The 16417-nt window shown below is 43.8% G+C and overlaps 1 protein-coding gene across 8 annotated transcripts in view; it reads left to right on the top strand.

The window, feature by feature from the left end:
• LOC121538593 (membrane-associated guanylate kinase, WW and PDZ domain-containing protein 1-like) overlaps positions 1-16417 on the top strand; it is a 206627-nt gene that overhangs the window by 143243 nt on the left and 46967 nt on the right. For 4 of the 8 annotated variants that reach the window (XM_041846743.2, XM_041846741.2, XM_041846739.2 and 1 more), the window contains exons 3-8: positions 8770-8889; positions 10018-10227; positions 11418-11685; positions 12545-12627; positions 14232-14270; positions 15932-15989. In XM_041846743.2, the coding sequence (XP_041702677.1) occupies positions 8770-8889; positions 10018-10227; positions 11418-11685; positions 12545-12627; positions 14232-14270; positions 15932-15989 (778 nt within the window). The remainder of the gene's footprint in view (positions 1-8769; positions 8890-10017; positions 10228-11417; positions 11686-12544; positions 12628-14231; positions 14271-15931; positions 15990-16417) is intronic. The other 4 variants (XM_041846744.2, XM_041846740.2, XM_045207243.1 and 1 more) reach the window with 2 other exon arrangements.

The raw sequence follows: 16417 nt of genomic DNA, 5'->3' as shown, positions 1-16417 counted from the left end.
GACACCTGTCCACAGAAGCAATCAATCAATCAGATTCCAAACTCTCCACCATGGCCAAGACCAAAGAGCTCTCCAAAGATGTCAGGGACAAGATTGTAGACCTACACAAGGCTGGAATGAGCTACAAGACCATCGCCAAGCAGCTTGGTGAGAAGGTGACAACAGTTGGTGCGATTATTCGCAAATGGAAGAAACACAAAAGAACTGTCAATCTCCCTCCCATGCAAGATCTCACCTCGTGGTGTTGCAATGATCATGAGAACGGTGAGGAATCAGCCCAGAACTACACGGGAGGATCTTGTCAATGATCTCAAGGCAGCTGGGACCATAGTCACCAAGAAAACAATTGGTAACACACTACGCCGTGAAGGACTGAAATCCTGCAGCTCCCGCAAGGTCCCCCTGCTCAAGAAAGCACATATACAGGCCCGTCTGAAGTTTGCCAAGAACATCTGAATGATTCAGAGGAGAACTGGGTGAAAGTGTTGTGGTTAGATGAGACCAAAATCAAGCTCTTTGGCATCAATTCAACTCGCCGTGTTTGGAGGAGGAGGAATGCTGCCTATGATCCCAAGAACACCATCCCCACCGTCAAACATGGAGGTGGAAACATTATGCTTTGGGGGTGTTTTTCTGCTAAGGGGACAGGACAACTTCACAGCATCAAAGGGACGATGGACGGGGCCATGTACCATCAAATCTTGGGTGAGAACCTCCTTCCCTCAACCAGGGTATTGAAAATGGGTCGTGGATGGGTATTCCAGCATGACAATGACCCAAAACACACGGCCAAGGCAACAAAGGAGTGGCTCAAGAAGAAGCACATTAAGGTCCTGGAGTGGCCTAGCCAGTCTCCAGACCTTAATCCCATAGAAAATATGTGGAGGGAGCTGAAGGTTCGAGTTGCCAAACGTCAGGCTCGAAACCTTAATGACTTGGGGAAGATCTGCAAAGAGGAGTGGGACAAAATCCCTGAGATGTGTGCAAACCTGGTGGCCAACTACAAGAAACGTCTGACCTCTGTGATTGCCAACAAGGGTTTTGCCACCAAGTACTAAGTAATGTTTTGAAGAGGGGTCAAATACTTATTTCCCTCATTAAAATGCAAATCAATTTATACAATTTTTGACATGCGTTTTTCTGGATTTTGTTGTTGTTATTCTTTCTCTCACTGTTCAAATAAACCTACCATTAAAATTATAGACTGATCATGTCTTTGTCAGTGGGCAAACGTACAAAATCAGCAGGGGATCAAATACTTTTTTCCCTCACTGTAGAATCATTTCAAATGTTGTATTATGGCTATGTTGTAACAATGTGCAAATTGTTGAAGTACAAAAGGGAAAATAAATAGACAGATAAATATAGTTTGTATTTGCAATGATGTTTGTTCTTTACTGGTTGACCTTTTCTTGTGGCAACAGGTCACACATCTTGCTGCTGTGATGGCACACTGGTATTTCACCTAATAGATATGGGAGTTTAAAATTTGATTTGTTTTCTAATTCTTTGTGGGTCGTTATAATGTGAGGGAAATATGTGTCTCTAATATAGTCATACATTTGGCAGGAGGTTAGGAAGTGCACCTCAGTTTCCACCTCATTTTGTGGGCTCTCTCAATAGCAAGGCTATGCTCACTGAATCCGTACATAGTCAAAGCTTCCCTTAATTTTGGGTCAGTCACAGTGTTCAGGTATTCTGCCACTGTGTACCCTCTGTTTAGGGCCAAATATCATTCCAGTTCGCTCTGTTTTTTGGTTAATTCTTTCCATTGTGCCAAGTAATTATCTTTTTGTTTTCTCATGATTTGGTTGGGTCTAATTGTGTTGCTGTCCTGGGGCTCTGTGGGGTCTGTTTGTGTTTGTGAACAGAGCCCCAGGACCAGCTTGCTGAGGCGCCTCTTCTCTAGGTTCATCTCTATGCAGGTGATGGCTTTGTTATGAAAGGTTTGGGAATCGCTTCCTTGTAGAATTTAACGGCTCTTTTCTGGATTTTGATAATCAGCGGGTATTGTCCTAATTCTGCTCTGCATGAATTATTTGGCGTTTTTTATTCTCTCTCTCTCGCTCTCTCTCTCTCTCTCTCTCTCTCTCTCTCTCTCTCTCTCTCTCTCTCTCTCTCTCTCTCTCAAATGGCTTTATTGGCATGGAAAGTGTTACCACATACATTGCCAAAGCAAACATATAGACACATATCAAATCAATGATGACACAGATAGATAATAGGAAAAATAATTATACTCAATGAGTAGTAACAATTAACATGACACTAAGAAGTAAGTTGGAAGAAGAAGCAGTAAGAAATTAATAATAATAAAATAATGAAATAGTGAGAAAGACACAGGTAGCAATGTTATTGCTCTGGTTGGTCATTCCACTGGCTGTCCCTACTGGTGTGGCAGGAAGCTACTGTACATATTTTGCAGCTAATATGACACAAAGGGGTTTTTCTCCCAATAGATATTGGATTTTCTTCTTTTCTGTTTTGGTTAACAAAATGTTGTATTTGTTTTCAAATTTGGGAAATACATTTGCCCGTAAGTCTGTATAGTTCTCGCAGGGTAGGAGAAAATGCAGCGCTGTCTCGACCTGACTCTGAGGGGAGAGTGAGCCCAACCTATCCTTTCTGGGTAGCCAGATTTGTCTGTGACTCTCTCTCGCTCTCTCTCTCTCTCTCTCTCTCTCTCTCTCTCTCTCTCTCTCTCTCTCTCTCTCTCTCTCTCTCTCTCTCTCTCTCTCTCTCTCTCTCTCTCTCTCTCTCTCTCTCTCTCTCTCTCTCTCTCTCTCTTTTTCTCTCTCCCTCTTCCTTTCTCTTTTTCTGCTCCCCCTAACTCTTTTCCCACTGCCACGTTCTACCATTTGTCTGCAGCCCCCCAACGACAGCCCCATCTCCCGTCATCCCCCCTCCTCCTGGTGGAGTGTACTACAGCTGCTGATTGATGTTGAGGCTGCTAGGGGTGGGGGATTGATGCTGATTGGACGATCCGTGTTCTATTTCCCAACCTTCCCCAGTAGCAGGAGAACGTCAGCTGCGTGCCGGGCACCTCGTCACACCTAGTGGCATATTTTGCTACCGCTAATACCACGTAACATAGCGGGATGGACGGAGAGAGAGCGAAGGAAGGAGAGAGAAAGAGAGGGAGAGGAGAGGGAAAGTGAGAGCGATAGAGAGATGGTTCAAGCAATAGAGATAGGGAAAGGAAGAGAGAGAGGGATATGGATAGGAATAGAGAGATGGGCTGAAATTCACTTGAGAGTGGGATAGGAGAAGAGAGTATGAAAGGAGAGGAGAAGAGAGGGATATAGAGAATAAAGGTACAGAAACATTCCACATCCTCCCTACGTGTTCATTTATCTGTTGTCAGGCAAAGCTGGAGCTGGCTATGCTTCTCAAATACCATCGTCGTGAAAGTGAAACAATCCCTGCCTTATATTTGAAATATAGCCTAATCATAATAATATTCTAAGCAAGAGCACAGTCCTATTGTAGGTCATCATGACCGTTTTCTTATGGTAGTCCCTTTCTAATGCTTTTCACACAGGGCATAATTCACTGTGAACTGCATAGAGGTGTGTCTTTTAGCTTCTGTGTTTCGTGTGTTAGTAATCACCTAGTGTAATGACTCCATGCTCTGACGGGTACGATGTATAATTGGTGTGGTGCTGTTGGTAGCAGGTCTTCCCTGGGGAGAGAGGGTATTTCTCCTGTGTTGTCGCTACTGTAAACAGGACAGTGATTCTAACAGGTAGGCTACTCCTCATGTCAACACAGAGTCAAAGTCAGACAGACACTGTGGTGTATGTGTTACACTGCCAGGCTGTATGATGTGCTACTACACTGTGCTGTACAGTATGTGTCATAGGTAGGTCATTCATTAATCACTCAGTTACTCAGTTCCTAAATATGACATACAGTAGGCCACATTTATACAAGGACATTCTATTCAATTATACGGTATTCTATTCAATTCTAGCAACAATATTCATGTACATCATTAAGCTCTAATTCTGTACACACACACACACACACACACACATAAACTGCCGTTTATATCCTGAAAACTATTTAATCTTTCATATTTTCTTGCGCACAGGAAGGGCAACATGTAAACCTCATCTCTGGTTGTCCTTAGCAACAGGACTGAGACTGAATGTTGCACGGAGGCTGTAGCAGTCTAGTTCTACTGTATGTTTCTGTTTTCTGTTCTGGTGCATGCATTTTGTCTGGGTATATTTCCCTCTCACACCTCAGGGGTCAGTCATAATTACACTCAGTAGTTCAATCAATCAATCAATCAATCAAATTGTATTTATAAAGCCCTTTTTACATCAGCAGATGTCACAAAGTGCTATACAGAAACCCAGCCTAAAACCCCAAACAGCAAGCAATGCAGATGTAGAAGCACGGTGGCTAGGAAAAACTCCCTAGAAAGGCAGAAACCTAGGAAGAAACCTAGAGAGGAACCAGGCTCTGAGGGGTTGCCAGTCCTCTTCTGGCTGTGCCAAGTGGAGATCATAACAGTACATGGCCATTAAGGCCAGATTTTTCTCCAAGATGTTCAAACCTTCATAGATGACCAGCAGGGTCAAATAATAATCACAGTGGTTGTAGAGGTTGCAACAGGTCAGTACATCAGGAGTAAATGTAATTTGGCTTTTCATAGCCGGGCATTTAGAGGTAGAAATAGCAGGTGCGGTAGAGAGAGAGAGTTGAAAACAGCAGGTCTGGGACAAGGTAGCACGTCCGGTCAGGTCAGGGTTCCATAGCCACAGGCAGAAGCGTGGAAACTGGAGCAGCAGCACGACCAGGTGGACTGGGGACAGCAAGGAGTCATCAGGCCAGGGAGTACTGAGGCATGGTCCTAGGGCTCAGGTCCTCGGGGAGGGGAGGGGAGGGACAGAGAGAGTACAAACAGTTAAAGGGATAATTTACCACCATTGTATGAATTTGGCCTATTACTGTAAGAGAGAGGTGAGACTGAAAAAATTAGTGAGAGACCATTTACTCGATCCTACTTTCTCTTAATGTATTTAGGGACAGGAAGACCAGTAGTATAGTTATTCCCGATTAATACAGTCCCCAAGGTCTCTCGGTGCTGAAACAGTTACGAATACTTGTGTTCTATTTTTCCATTCATTCAAGAAACTGGAGCTTCTCACGACTAGACAAAGAATCATACCATTGATGCTGAGTGGCTTTGGAAGTTCATCAGCCTGAGTTAGGCCCAGTCATTGTTCCTGTGGTTTCAGAGAATAGAGAGGAGGGACACAGATAGTAATGAGGCCAAGCCTGTCCTCACTGAGTCTTTTGTCTGCCTCCTGCCTGCCTGCCTGCCTGCCTGCCTGCCTGCCTGCCTGCCTGCCTGCCTGCCTGCCTGCCTGCCTGCCTGCCTGCCTGCCTGCCTGCCTGCATGAAGAATCCATTATGTTATGTATCCCACAAGTCCAGTGCTGCTGAGAGCTCAACTGACATTAGGGTTTGAATTTGAAAGGAACCTGGAACTCCTATTTTGAACAGTGTTTCATGTTTTTTAAGATGACAGTGGAACAGAGAAGGTTGTGTCCTACTATTTCCTCAACTTGATATTTAGAGCATCCTTCCTGTAGCAGACTGGGAGGAGTTTAAGTGGAAAACATTGGCTTGGAAAATAACTTGCAGCTCTCTGAAACCCAACAAGTCTCAATCCAAATTAGTGGAGCTGCTTTATAATTATTCAATGATACAGTACTTGTTACAGAAGTATTGAGCTACTCTTCTATCAGCACAACTGCATTACTCACCGCATCATATGCCCCCAGTGTGGGGAATACTACCAGAGAGAGAACAGCTCATCCACTCCCTCCACAGCAGAGACATTCATTAGATTAGAACACATTGTGCCACAGACTCATAGATCACCAAGGGACTCACTTTGTATGGCAACGACGATGACTCAAACTCCCAGCAAACGTTACTTTCTTCAACTCCGGTCCCTGTGATACACACAGAGCAGCAGAGGTACAGTATAAAATTTGCCAATTAGGTGACTCATCATAGTGTATTGTATGGCTCTTTGATAGGGAGATGGCCTGAGTATGAAACCGCTGCTGCTGTAATTCATTTAAAATGGAAAAGAGAAGAGCAAAGACACTAAATCTTACTTCTCTGTGCCACGATGAACTGTAGTTATTTTGAGATGTTTAGACACAGGTTGTTCCCTGAGTGATCTAATGCTTGAGTTCATAGGCAGACTGACAGTAAATACAGTGCTTGAATGTTTGTGTCAGATAAGCGGCTTTGGTTCTGGACGACAACTTTGAGCACTTACCAAGCTGTGTGTGCGTGCCTGCCTCCCCGGCAATGTGTGCATGTGTGTCCTGACTTTCCTACTCACAGATGGGTTATGACTTCCGTCAGCCATCTGCCAGGTGTGTGACGACCCCTGTCATCTCTGTCTCTGTAAAGAGAGGAACTCAATGACCCCTGTCTTTATTGTCTTCTCTCAACTCCCTCCCACTGTAATGATACTGAGGCTCTGTGTGTGTGTGTGTGTGTGTGTGTGTGTGTGTGTGTGTGTGTGTGTGTGTGTGTGTGTGTGTGTGTGTGTGTGTGTGTGTGTGTGTGTGTGTGTGTGTGTGTGTGTGTGTGTGTGTGTGTGTGTGTGTGTGTGTGTGTGTGTGTGTGTGTGTGTGTGTGTGTGTGTGTGTGTGTTTGGACGTGTTTAACTAACTAAACACATTGTTTTGGGACCAACTGGGGACATTTTGTCAGTCCCCACAAGGTCAAATGCTATTTCTAGAGGGTTTAGTGTTAGGGTTAGAATTAGGTTTAGGGTTAGGGTTAGGAGCTAGGGTTGGTTTTAGGGTTAGGGTTTAAGGTTAGGTTACAAAACATTAGGAACATGCTATTTCCATGATATAGACTGACCAGGTGAATCCAGGTGAAAGCTATGATCCCTTATTGATGTCACTTGTTAAATCCACTTAAATCAGTGTAGATGAAAGGGAGGAGACAGGTTAAAAAATGATTTTTAAGCCTTGAGACAATTGAGACATGGATTGTGTATGTGTGTCATTCAGAGGGTGAATGGTAAAGACAAAATATTTAAGTGCCTTTGAACGAGGTAGTGTTACTATTTTATTATTCTCGATGGTGCAGCTGTAGAACTTTTTGTGGATCCAAGGGCCCATGCCAAATCTTTTCAGCCTCCTGAGGGGGAAGAGGCGCTACCGTGCCCTCTTCACGACTGTACGGGTGTGTGTGGACCATGTTAAGTCCTTAGTGATGTGGACGCCAAGGAACTTGAAGCTCATTTTGACATTAGCCAACCTTTTAACTGAAAATGTGGCCAGATGGTTGATATTGAGAAGGGTGGTAACTTTAAAGGTGCAGGCCAGAAGGAGAAAATGAATTGACCAGATGTAGTAGAAAGTAATCTCCTCTGAATAGCCCACACATATGTTGTTTTTTCATACCATTATGTGTAACAACATAGTCCACATTTTTTTCATGGCCTTTATTCTACAGATGAACTTTAGAGACAAATATGGGCCTTTTCGTGGTTCAGTTAGACCATGAAGACAAATATTTTTAAAGAAAACTACCACAGAGGGTCTTTTGAGCCATACTGTATGATCACAGTGCCAGAAGGGAAATGAAATACCCAGACGATAGTGTCAGTTCCTCTGTGTTGATAAAGATGACCCTTATTTTATCTCTGGTGTGCGTTTAAAGCCTGTGGTATGCCACCACTACTAGATTGAGATAGGGGTGAGTGAGACTTTCTTAATTTCCTGTTTCCTCACATCATGTCCACGTCCACCCGCTCTGTTCACTGCAGTCTCAAAGGAAGCGGTGACCAAAATTGCACCCTGTCACATTCAGCCAGGCCCGGTCCTGGACGTTCTGCCGCCCTAGGCGAGACCCCCTAAAATACATATTTTTCAGATGGTGAAATTAGTTCATTTTAGGTTCTGAATGAAAGGTGAAAATACATATTTTCCTCATGTTTAAAATACGTCCGGACATTAAAAATAAGAATTTTCCGGATATTGAAAATACATATTTTCCAGACTTTGAAATCAAGTTCCTTTTCGGTTCTGAATGAAAGTTGAAAAGACTTCATTTATAGACGTCTATGTTTGGGCCAAATCAAGGCCAGACCAAATCTGAACCAAACATAGACATCTATCATTGCTTCAGATTTTGTCCAACAGCACCAAGATGCTTTGGGAATGGACAACCAAAATATTTTACGCCCCTGCCTTTGACAAAGTGGGCACTGCTTATCACAAGGCGGCATCAGCACTCACCTAAAAAGCCCATATGCCTGTCACTGGTTGAGACACATTATTATTTTTTGTGCAGAATTATGTGAGGTGTGTTGTTGGAGGTGCGTCTTGGACATTTTAGCTAGGAAATTGCCGCCCTCGTCAATCTGCCGCCATAAGCGGCCACCTAATCCTGCCTAATGGGCGGGCCGGCCCTGCATTCAGCTCCCACACTTCCTGTTTGTAGAGACCTGTTCTTCTGACTGGTTCTTTCTCAGTCCTATGATTAATGGACCTAGCTGTGTTTGAATACTGATTATACATTACTGGCTCCTTTCTCATTCTCAATCTTTGTTTCCACCCACAGTGAGGCCCTAACCTTTGTGTTTGTTAATTGAAGGGTAGGTTTTGGCAAATGTAACTGCCATTGAGTTAACCACCTACAAAACTGCTCCCTCGTTTTCGGTCAAGCTGGTTGGTAGTAATACAGATTAATAACCTTGGTTTTCTCTTTCCACAGGTACGACACGCCCCCTTCGAGACGGCGAGGTCCCTGGGGTTGATTACAACTTTCTGTCCGTAGAGGACTTCCTAAACCTTGAGAAGAGCGGAACACTACTGGAAATAGGAACATATGAAGGTGAGGATGATAATGGTGATGTTGGTTTTGGTGATGGTGATGATGATGATGTTGATGATGATGAAGATGATGGTGAAGATGAATATGAAGATGATGATGATGATGATGATGATGATGATGATGATGATGATGATGATGATGATAGTGATGATGGTAGACTGTAGGAGTGGAAAAGATAATATTTCACCAGGTCACCAGATTCTCCTCACCTAGATTAGTACAGTGTACCGCAGTGAAAGTCTTCTGTCCTGACAGAAACTACAATCCACCTATGTGTTTGTGTGTGTGTGTGTGTGTTGTGGGTTGTGTTGTGTTGTGGGTTGTGTGTGTGTGCAACAGCGTTAGTCTGCTTGGCACCTGCACTACTGCGTGTTTGACACCTTTCTCTCTGCCCCGCAGACAATGTAAAATACCTGTCCACAGGAGCCTATTGCCTTCCAAATACAAATATGAGGCAGACCTATGTACAGTGTGTCAGTAACATGACATGCAGTGGCATTGAGATAAGACTTCCATTCTCATATCCAAAATTGTCACTTTCCAAGAATTGTGGATAGACTTTTTAAAGATATTTTCAGGATTCTTTCTGAAGATATTTTCAGGATATACATTTTATCAGTTGTAGATAATGACATAGAATTTGTGTTTTGTATTGAACATGTGTTTCTATCTCTTGGATTGCATTGTGGGAAATAAACCTTAGTAACAAATCTGGCACTGACCAATGATAAGCCAGTCATTTTAATGTATACTTTAACGAGGTAAAGATTCTCTTCCCTTCTGAGCCGGTCCATTGTATTATCTGTGTATGCTCCCTGCTCCCAGACAATACAGCTCTCCCCTCTCAATCTATAACACCATTGGCTAGGGGGAAAAGCCTGCTTTTCCAGCAGCTGCTTATTTCCACCATTTCAGGATGCATTGTGCTCTGGCATTGTCTCCTTTTCCCCTGCGTAAGATTTTAAGATTTTATAGATCTCCTTCCCTCTATCTCTGTCCTCTGTCTCTCTTTCCCTTCATTTTCTCTCTCTTGATCTATCTCTTGCCCCCCTCTCTATCTCTGTTCCTCTCCCTCCCCCTCCCTCCTCTCTCTCTCTCAGGCATGCTAATGTCCCTCTTGTTGCCTAGGTAACTATTATGGGACCCCCAAGCCACCGAGGCAGCCCGTGGTTGGGACAGTGATTCTCAGTGATGCTGTGCTCCTCGACGGCCCCCCAGGCTCCCAGCAGTCCACTCCCAAGCGCACCAAGTCCTACAATGACATGCAAAACGCCAGTGTAGTGCCGGCTGACTACGAGGATGACGACCAGGTTACGGAAATGAACAACAGTTTTACAGGTGAGTCATCGTACATGCAGTCAGACAGTTTGATACAGACTACCACTACCAAACCAGGCTTGTGTTCACTGTGGGGTGAGTGTGGGGGGGTGAGGTGTGTGTGTGTTCATGCATGCATGTCTGTATGTGTGCTAGTATGTCTACACGCATGTAAAAGAGAATGCGCTTTCCTCTGCTCTGTGTTGCTGGGTGTCTGGCGGTTGCATCATGTCTTTGTGATGCTGATTTCTCTTTGTTAGAGTCTTAACAGTGCCATCTGCCTGTGAGGAGGGAAGAAACACAGTACAAGCAGAATTCATAGGGCCTCGATCTCCTCTGTCACTCACTTTCTCTCGCTCCCCTTTCTCTCTCCCTCTCTTCTTTTCCTCTCTATATTTCTCCTTCTTCTCTCTTCCACTCATTTGTGTCTTCGTCTAATGCACTAATCTATCTGTTAATGGAGTGTTGATATTTCCCACCTATTTATGGTGATGAGTATAACACTTTGTGTTGTTTTTTTAGGCCTCATTTCTGATGTCTAACTGAGTTTGAAATATTGCTTATCAGAACCTGTGTTAATGTGTTAGCCCAGAAAGGAAGCAAGTTGAGGATGAGTGTTTTTCTCTCCGTCTCTCTCTGTCCGTCTCCCTCTCTTTGAAGTCTGTTCCATCCTGGAGAGTGTGTGAGACATTCAGTCAGTTCCTAGATGGAGGGGCTTTTTCCTGGTCGGGTGGGCGGACGGTGTGAATCTATGGCCCTCTCTGTGTGTCCTGCCAGCCTAGCAGAGTGGTGAATTAGCGTTTGATCACCCCTGAAAAGCTCACGGATGTGAGAGAGGAGCGAGGGAGGCAGGGAGGGAAGGAGAGTGGGAGGGAACTAGGGGTAGGGGGTTTAGAGAAATGGAGGCTGACTGCATTTGCATTATAGTCATTGGGCCCCATTCCTTTTGGACTAGCAGGCAGGGGGTTTACAGAAGGAGGGAGGTAGGCAGAGAGAGAAAGAAGGAGGTAAAGAGGGAAAGATGTTTTTTAGTCGTGAACCATAGTATAACTCTTTTTTATGGTCAGGTGATGCATTGATATAATGCACACAGTAGTCTTAGCATAAAGTGTCTTATCGTTCCATCCATAGATTCCCACATTCCGGTTGCTGCATGAAACATAAACCTCCCCACTCTGTTTTGTTTCGTGTTGTGCTCCTTACCTACCCAGGATCCTTAGTGCGTAGTCTCTTCCCCTCTCCCTTGTTGTGCACAGGTAACCCTAGCGACCAGGACGAGTGCCGCGGCGGCATTCTACGGCCCTATCCCGCGCGCGAGAATGCTCCGTCCTATGGTCTGAACAACGTGGCCGCCTCCAGCTTGGACAACGGGCAGCAGACGCACGCCCAGCCCCAGGCCTCTCCTGAAGACCCCCTGGGACCCCTGCCAGACAACTGGGAGATGGCCTACACAGAGAACGGAGAAGTCTACTTTATAGAGTATGTATAATATATATTATACCCTACATCCTATACCCTATACCCCACCCACCCTTAGCCTATTCAGAAAGTGTACTTTACAAAGTATGTATTATATACCCTATATACTTCATCCTACAACCTACAATAGCTTGCGTCATAGTGTACATATTTACCCAATACCCTATGTACAGTAACTACCCTTAGCTTACACCAAGAACAGAGAGGTCTACTTCATAGACTACATACCCTATACAGTACCCTATACTGTCAAGCTTCTCTGTCCTGTATCCCAGCACTCTCCCTCCTCCCCTCCCCCAGACAGGCCTGTCATTGCTCAGTGCTCTCCAGGCCGTTAATCCTCCATAGCCTGATCTCCTTAGAGATCATAGGCAGGTCAGATCACCTGACCACTTCCATGCAGCCCAGCCCTCTGTCCTCAGACCAACACACAGAGCTGGGGCTGCCTGACTGCCTGGCTGGGAGAGGATGAGGAAATGGCTGGGTGCATTCAACACCTGCATGTTGGTCTGCTTTTATGATTGGACTAGCAAAGTCAAGAGGATTGAAAGGAGAGCTTGCAGTGGGGATGTCGAGGATACAGCTACCTATTCTAGACAATACGTCGACACTGACAGGTCTCCTTCCAACCCTCTTGTCTGTGTTTCTCAATGGGGGAGAAGTCTGTTTAGTGTAGCGTATGTAGCGTGTAGCGATCTCTGTTTGATTTTACCTGCTTGTTTTAGCGACAAGCCCATTGACATTAACCCCTCACATCCATGTGCTGATGAGATCATTGGGCTTTTGTTTGCTTTTTGTGCTTATCACCTTGACTTCAGAGCCAATCTTTAACAGCTCTGTGTATGTATTGTTTCCTCAGCCACAACACAAAGACCACATCGTGGATCGACCCTCGCTGTCTTGAGAAACCTCTGAAACCTCTGGAGGAGTGTGAGGATGATGGTAAGCCAGGCCCTGTGTGTGTGTGTGTATGTGTGTGTGTGTGTGCTGTGACTGTGTTTCACTCATTTCCGTGCTGTGTTGTTTACCACCTAATCTTGCACCTTGTTGATGCTATCAGTAGATGATGCCATTGAGCTCATAGTCAGAGATATAAACATGATTAAATATTTTTCTATAGAGAGCAATAGTAATGGCATCTTTTTGTAGGCACTAACTCCGCCGTGAATCTTTGGACAAAGCTTATGGGGAAATAAATGGGTTCATAACATTTAACCGTGGATGTACGGAGAAAAAGCCCCCCACATACACACATGGGGATTCGTGTTCTCTGATTGGCTCAAAGTCAAGTTGTTGGCCACTGTTAAGCATTGCGATTATACAAGTAGAAACTGCAGGTTCATTGCTACCGGGCCGGCACGCAGCAGGTACCACTTTTGTTCTAGCAAGTATTGACATTATAATTAAATCACAATGGATTCGTTTCCATAAACAGCTGCCTGTGTTATCTGCAACATTAGTGCAGTGTCCTTAGCTAGCTAGGTAGCTATGTTGCACTAGCTAGTGAATATGCTAACGTAAACTAGCTAGCTAAACATATGGCTATGGGCTGGTACTGGCATTATGGGATTAGGGAGAGTGAATTAAATTGTTTCTACGTCATCTTGCTAGTTAGTTATCTAGCTGTGGCCATCTGGCTGGTATCAACAAGGGCTTTCTACAAAATAGCAACATTAGCACACCTAGCTAGTTAGCTAACATTGGAATCTAGACCATAAACTAAGCAACACACACATACAAACAATGCTACTGCCACCTCCTGGTTTGGAGTATTTTAACAAGGCTGAGTGACTGATAACTTCAAGGTCTTTGCTGTGTGAACACAAAATAGATTGACTGCCGACACTCTGTTCTGAGATGCTAAGGAATGTCGGCAGGCAAAAGTTTGACAATCCTACCGGTGTGGCTGGCTGAACAAACCAGAGGTAACTCATTTCTGTTATTAGGTCCCAATCCCTTTCAGAGGGGTATAGTCACATTTCGGTTGGACCTGTGCAATTGGCCAATAAAGTCATCTTAATCTTAATCTCTAAACTGGTGAGCTGTATAGACTGGTCCTGTCATTACTTTGAGATTGGCTTTCCATCTAAGGAATTGTGTAATAGCTCATTTAAAGATTTGTTTACTCCACTGTGTAAATTGTAGTCAAACAAATATCTATGTAACAATGTGACATACATTTTGTTTACCGAGCATACAATAATGATAAAGATGTCTGTGTGTGAATCTTCAGAACACAGAAATTGGTACTCAAATTCAGAACGACCAATATCAGAAATGGCACCACCGTGTAGCCATTTTGCTGTCATCTGTCATATCTTAGTTTCATACGTCATTGATTTTATGGATTATGGCACATCTATTTTTTGGTAAAGACTAATTAGGTGATTTAAAGATCTCTTTTCCTCTACCTACTTGTCTTTCTCTGTAATATTACTTTACTACCTCTCTTTATTTCCTTTTCTTTGTCATTCCATCAACCAATCAACCCTCTTTCTGTTTTCATCTTATTTTCTCTGTTTCATCCTGCTCTCTTCACCTTGGAGAAGAAGGGGTACACACTGAGGAACCAGACAATGAGCTAGGTATGCACCTTTATTTGCTCTCTCTCTCTCTCTCTCTCTCTCTCTCTCTCTCTCTCTCTCTCTCTCTCTCTCTCTCTCTCTCTCTCTCTCTCTCTCTATGTCAATGCATTGGCTATTGGCTGTATATTGGGGTCTCAATCTGTCCTTTGTATATTATAATCATTTTAGATTTTCACAATCATTTTAGATTTTAGCTCAAATGTTTAAATTATGTGTCTCTGTACTTAACGTGGTGTGCTGCTTGCTTCTAACTACTGAGTGAGTGGCAGGAGTGATTTTCTTTAATGCAGCAGAACACATTAGTAATGTGTTTGGTTTGACATCTCAGGTTCATCTATGTACTTTGAGCTGCTCCACAGACTGGAAAATAGCACTGCTGATTCACAGGCCACTTTGTAGACTATTTGACAGAAACATAAACACTCCTGAAAGGGAATTAAATCTCTGACTCTTTCAGGGCTCTGAGTGTCGGGCCTATGAGCTCCTATTATTTCTGGCACATGAGAAGCAGGCAGTCTGATTATCGATTGTGAAATCCAGCCCACTCCAAAAGTGTTTGTGGGAGTTGGCAGCAGCCCACGCTAACACACGGCGCTAATGTCTTTGTATGAAATAAAATACAGTGAGATGCTAATGCTTTAATAGGGATTGTGTCAGTTTAAAGAAGACTTCCAGCCATTTGTTTTACTTTTACTGTTTAAAAGCGATATCCCAAGTATAAATACAGTAAAATACACACACTAAAGGGTAGAAAAATATGTTTTGAGCAAAATAGTGTTTTTTAGACACAACTACAAACTTCAAGGAGTAGGGCATTCAAGGAGTTGGTCTGATGGGGATTTGTGATGTCATCGGCCTCACCCTTGCTCAAGGAACAATAGAGGAGCAATAGAGAACAAAAGAGGAACCCCCCCACCCACCCACACTTGTGCCATTTCATGAGGATACCTGGACGTGCTGGACAACCTATTGAGACGTGCCTTTTGTTAAGTAAATCAGATAATAAATGAGCTGAAAGGAGACTGGAGTAGGCCCTCTCTGCCTGACTTGCATGAGGCATGCAATTGTGTACATCTATCAACTGTTTGTAGCAGTTGATTCAATGTATAGAAAACAACCTGGTTCTGCTCTGAAGACAGACATAAAAATGACCCATCTGGAGCCATTGTGAGTGGGCTGGGCCTGAGCGTATGAACAGTAAATCTAGTAGGAGGCAGCAGTCAAGCTCTGCAGTCTGTAATTTAGTTCAGAGACTCCCCTGACAGCTAGCTGTGTATGTAGCCTGTGTGTGCCTTGCTCCGTGAGGTAGAGGGAGTAGTTTGACTCCATTATTAAATGCCTGCACCGTGGCCCACTGACAATACAGAGAAGAAAAAAAAATAGGAATAATAAAGCGAAGAGTCAGGTCAGGTAAACATATATTCACTTCAGTGTTGGTTCACACACCTGAGAGACCTTCAATAAGAAAAACAGTACAGCGTCACCCTCGGAAGTACTTCCTGAATGAGAACACTACCTCTTATAAATACTCAACTGACCACTGGGCTCATTTGAGAATCATCACACCACACCAATCTATTCTGACATCTACTGCAACACCAGTAACTGTAGTGAATGTGTCATTACAGTGATGTAACATGGCTGTTCCTTCTCTGTTTCAGAGCTGCCTGCAGGATGGGAGAAGATAGATGACCCAGTGTATGGGGTGTACTACGTAGAGTAAGTTAAACACCTTACTGACATAGCTCTGTTTTCACATTCCTCTCATTTATCCCACAATAATGAATAAGACTGAATACATTTGATTTATGTTATGCATCAGCATTTTCATATAGTTTACTGTAAACGGTGTCATTTCAGCTGAACTAGTGTTTTCTCTCTCTGATTTGCCACACATACTGACTTTCAATGGCTAGCTGTCAGACCTTTTCTACATTCATTGTATTATAATGGGTTTGAACCTAAGAAGATTTAGCTGAAACCGGACTCCATTTTGTGTGGCCAGTGTGTAGTCCTATGCGGTTAGCACTGAGCTGGAGGGATTTAAGAGGTTGTGAGCCAGAGGATGTCAAACACTGTGTACCGCCATTTATCATGGTGACAATGAATCTCTCTCTCTCTCTCTCTCTCTCTCTCTCTCTCTCTCT

This window comes from Coregonus clupeaformis, chromosome 24 (genome assembly GCF_020615455.1).
Source record: "Coregonus clupeaformis isolate EN_2021a chromosome 24, ASM2061545v1, whole genome shotgun sequence".
Classification (NCBI taxonomy): domain Eukaryota; kingdom Metazoa; phylum Chordata; class Actinopteri; order Salmoniformes; family Salmonidae; genus Coregonus; species Coregonus clupeaformis.
The sequence above is the reverse complement of the archived record's forward strand: the minus strand, read 5'-3'. Positions and strand labels throughout refer to the sequence as shown.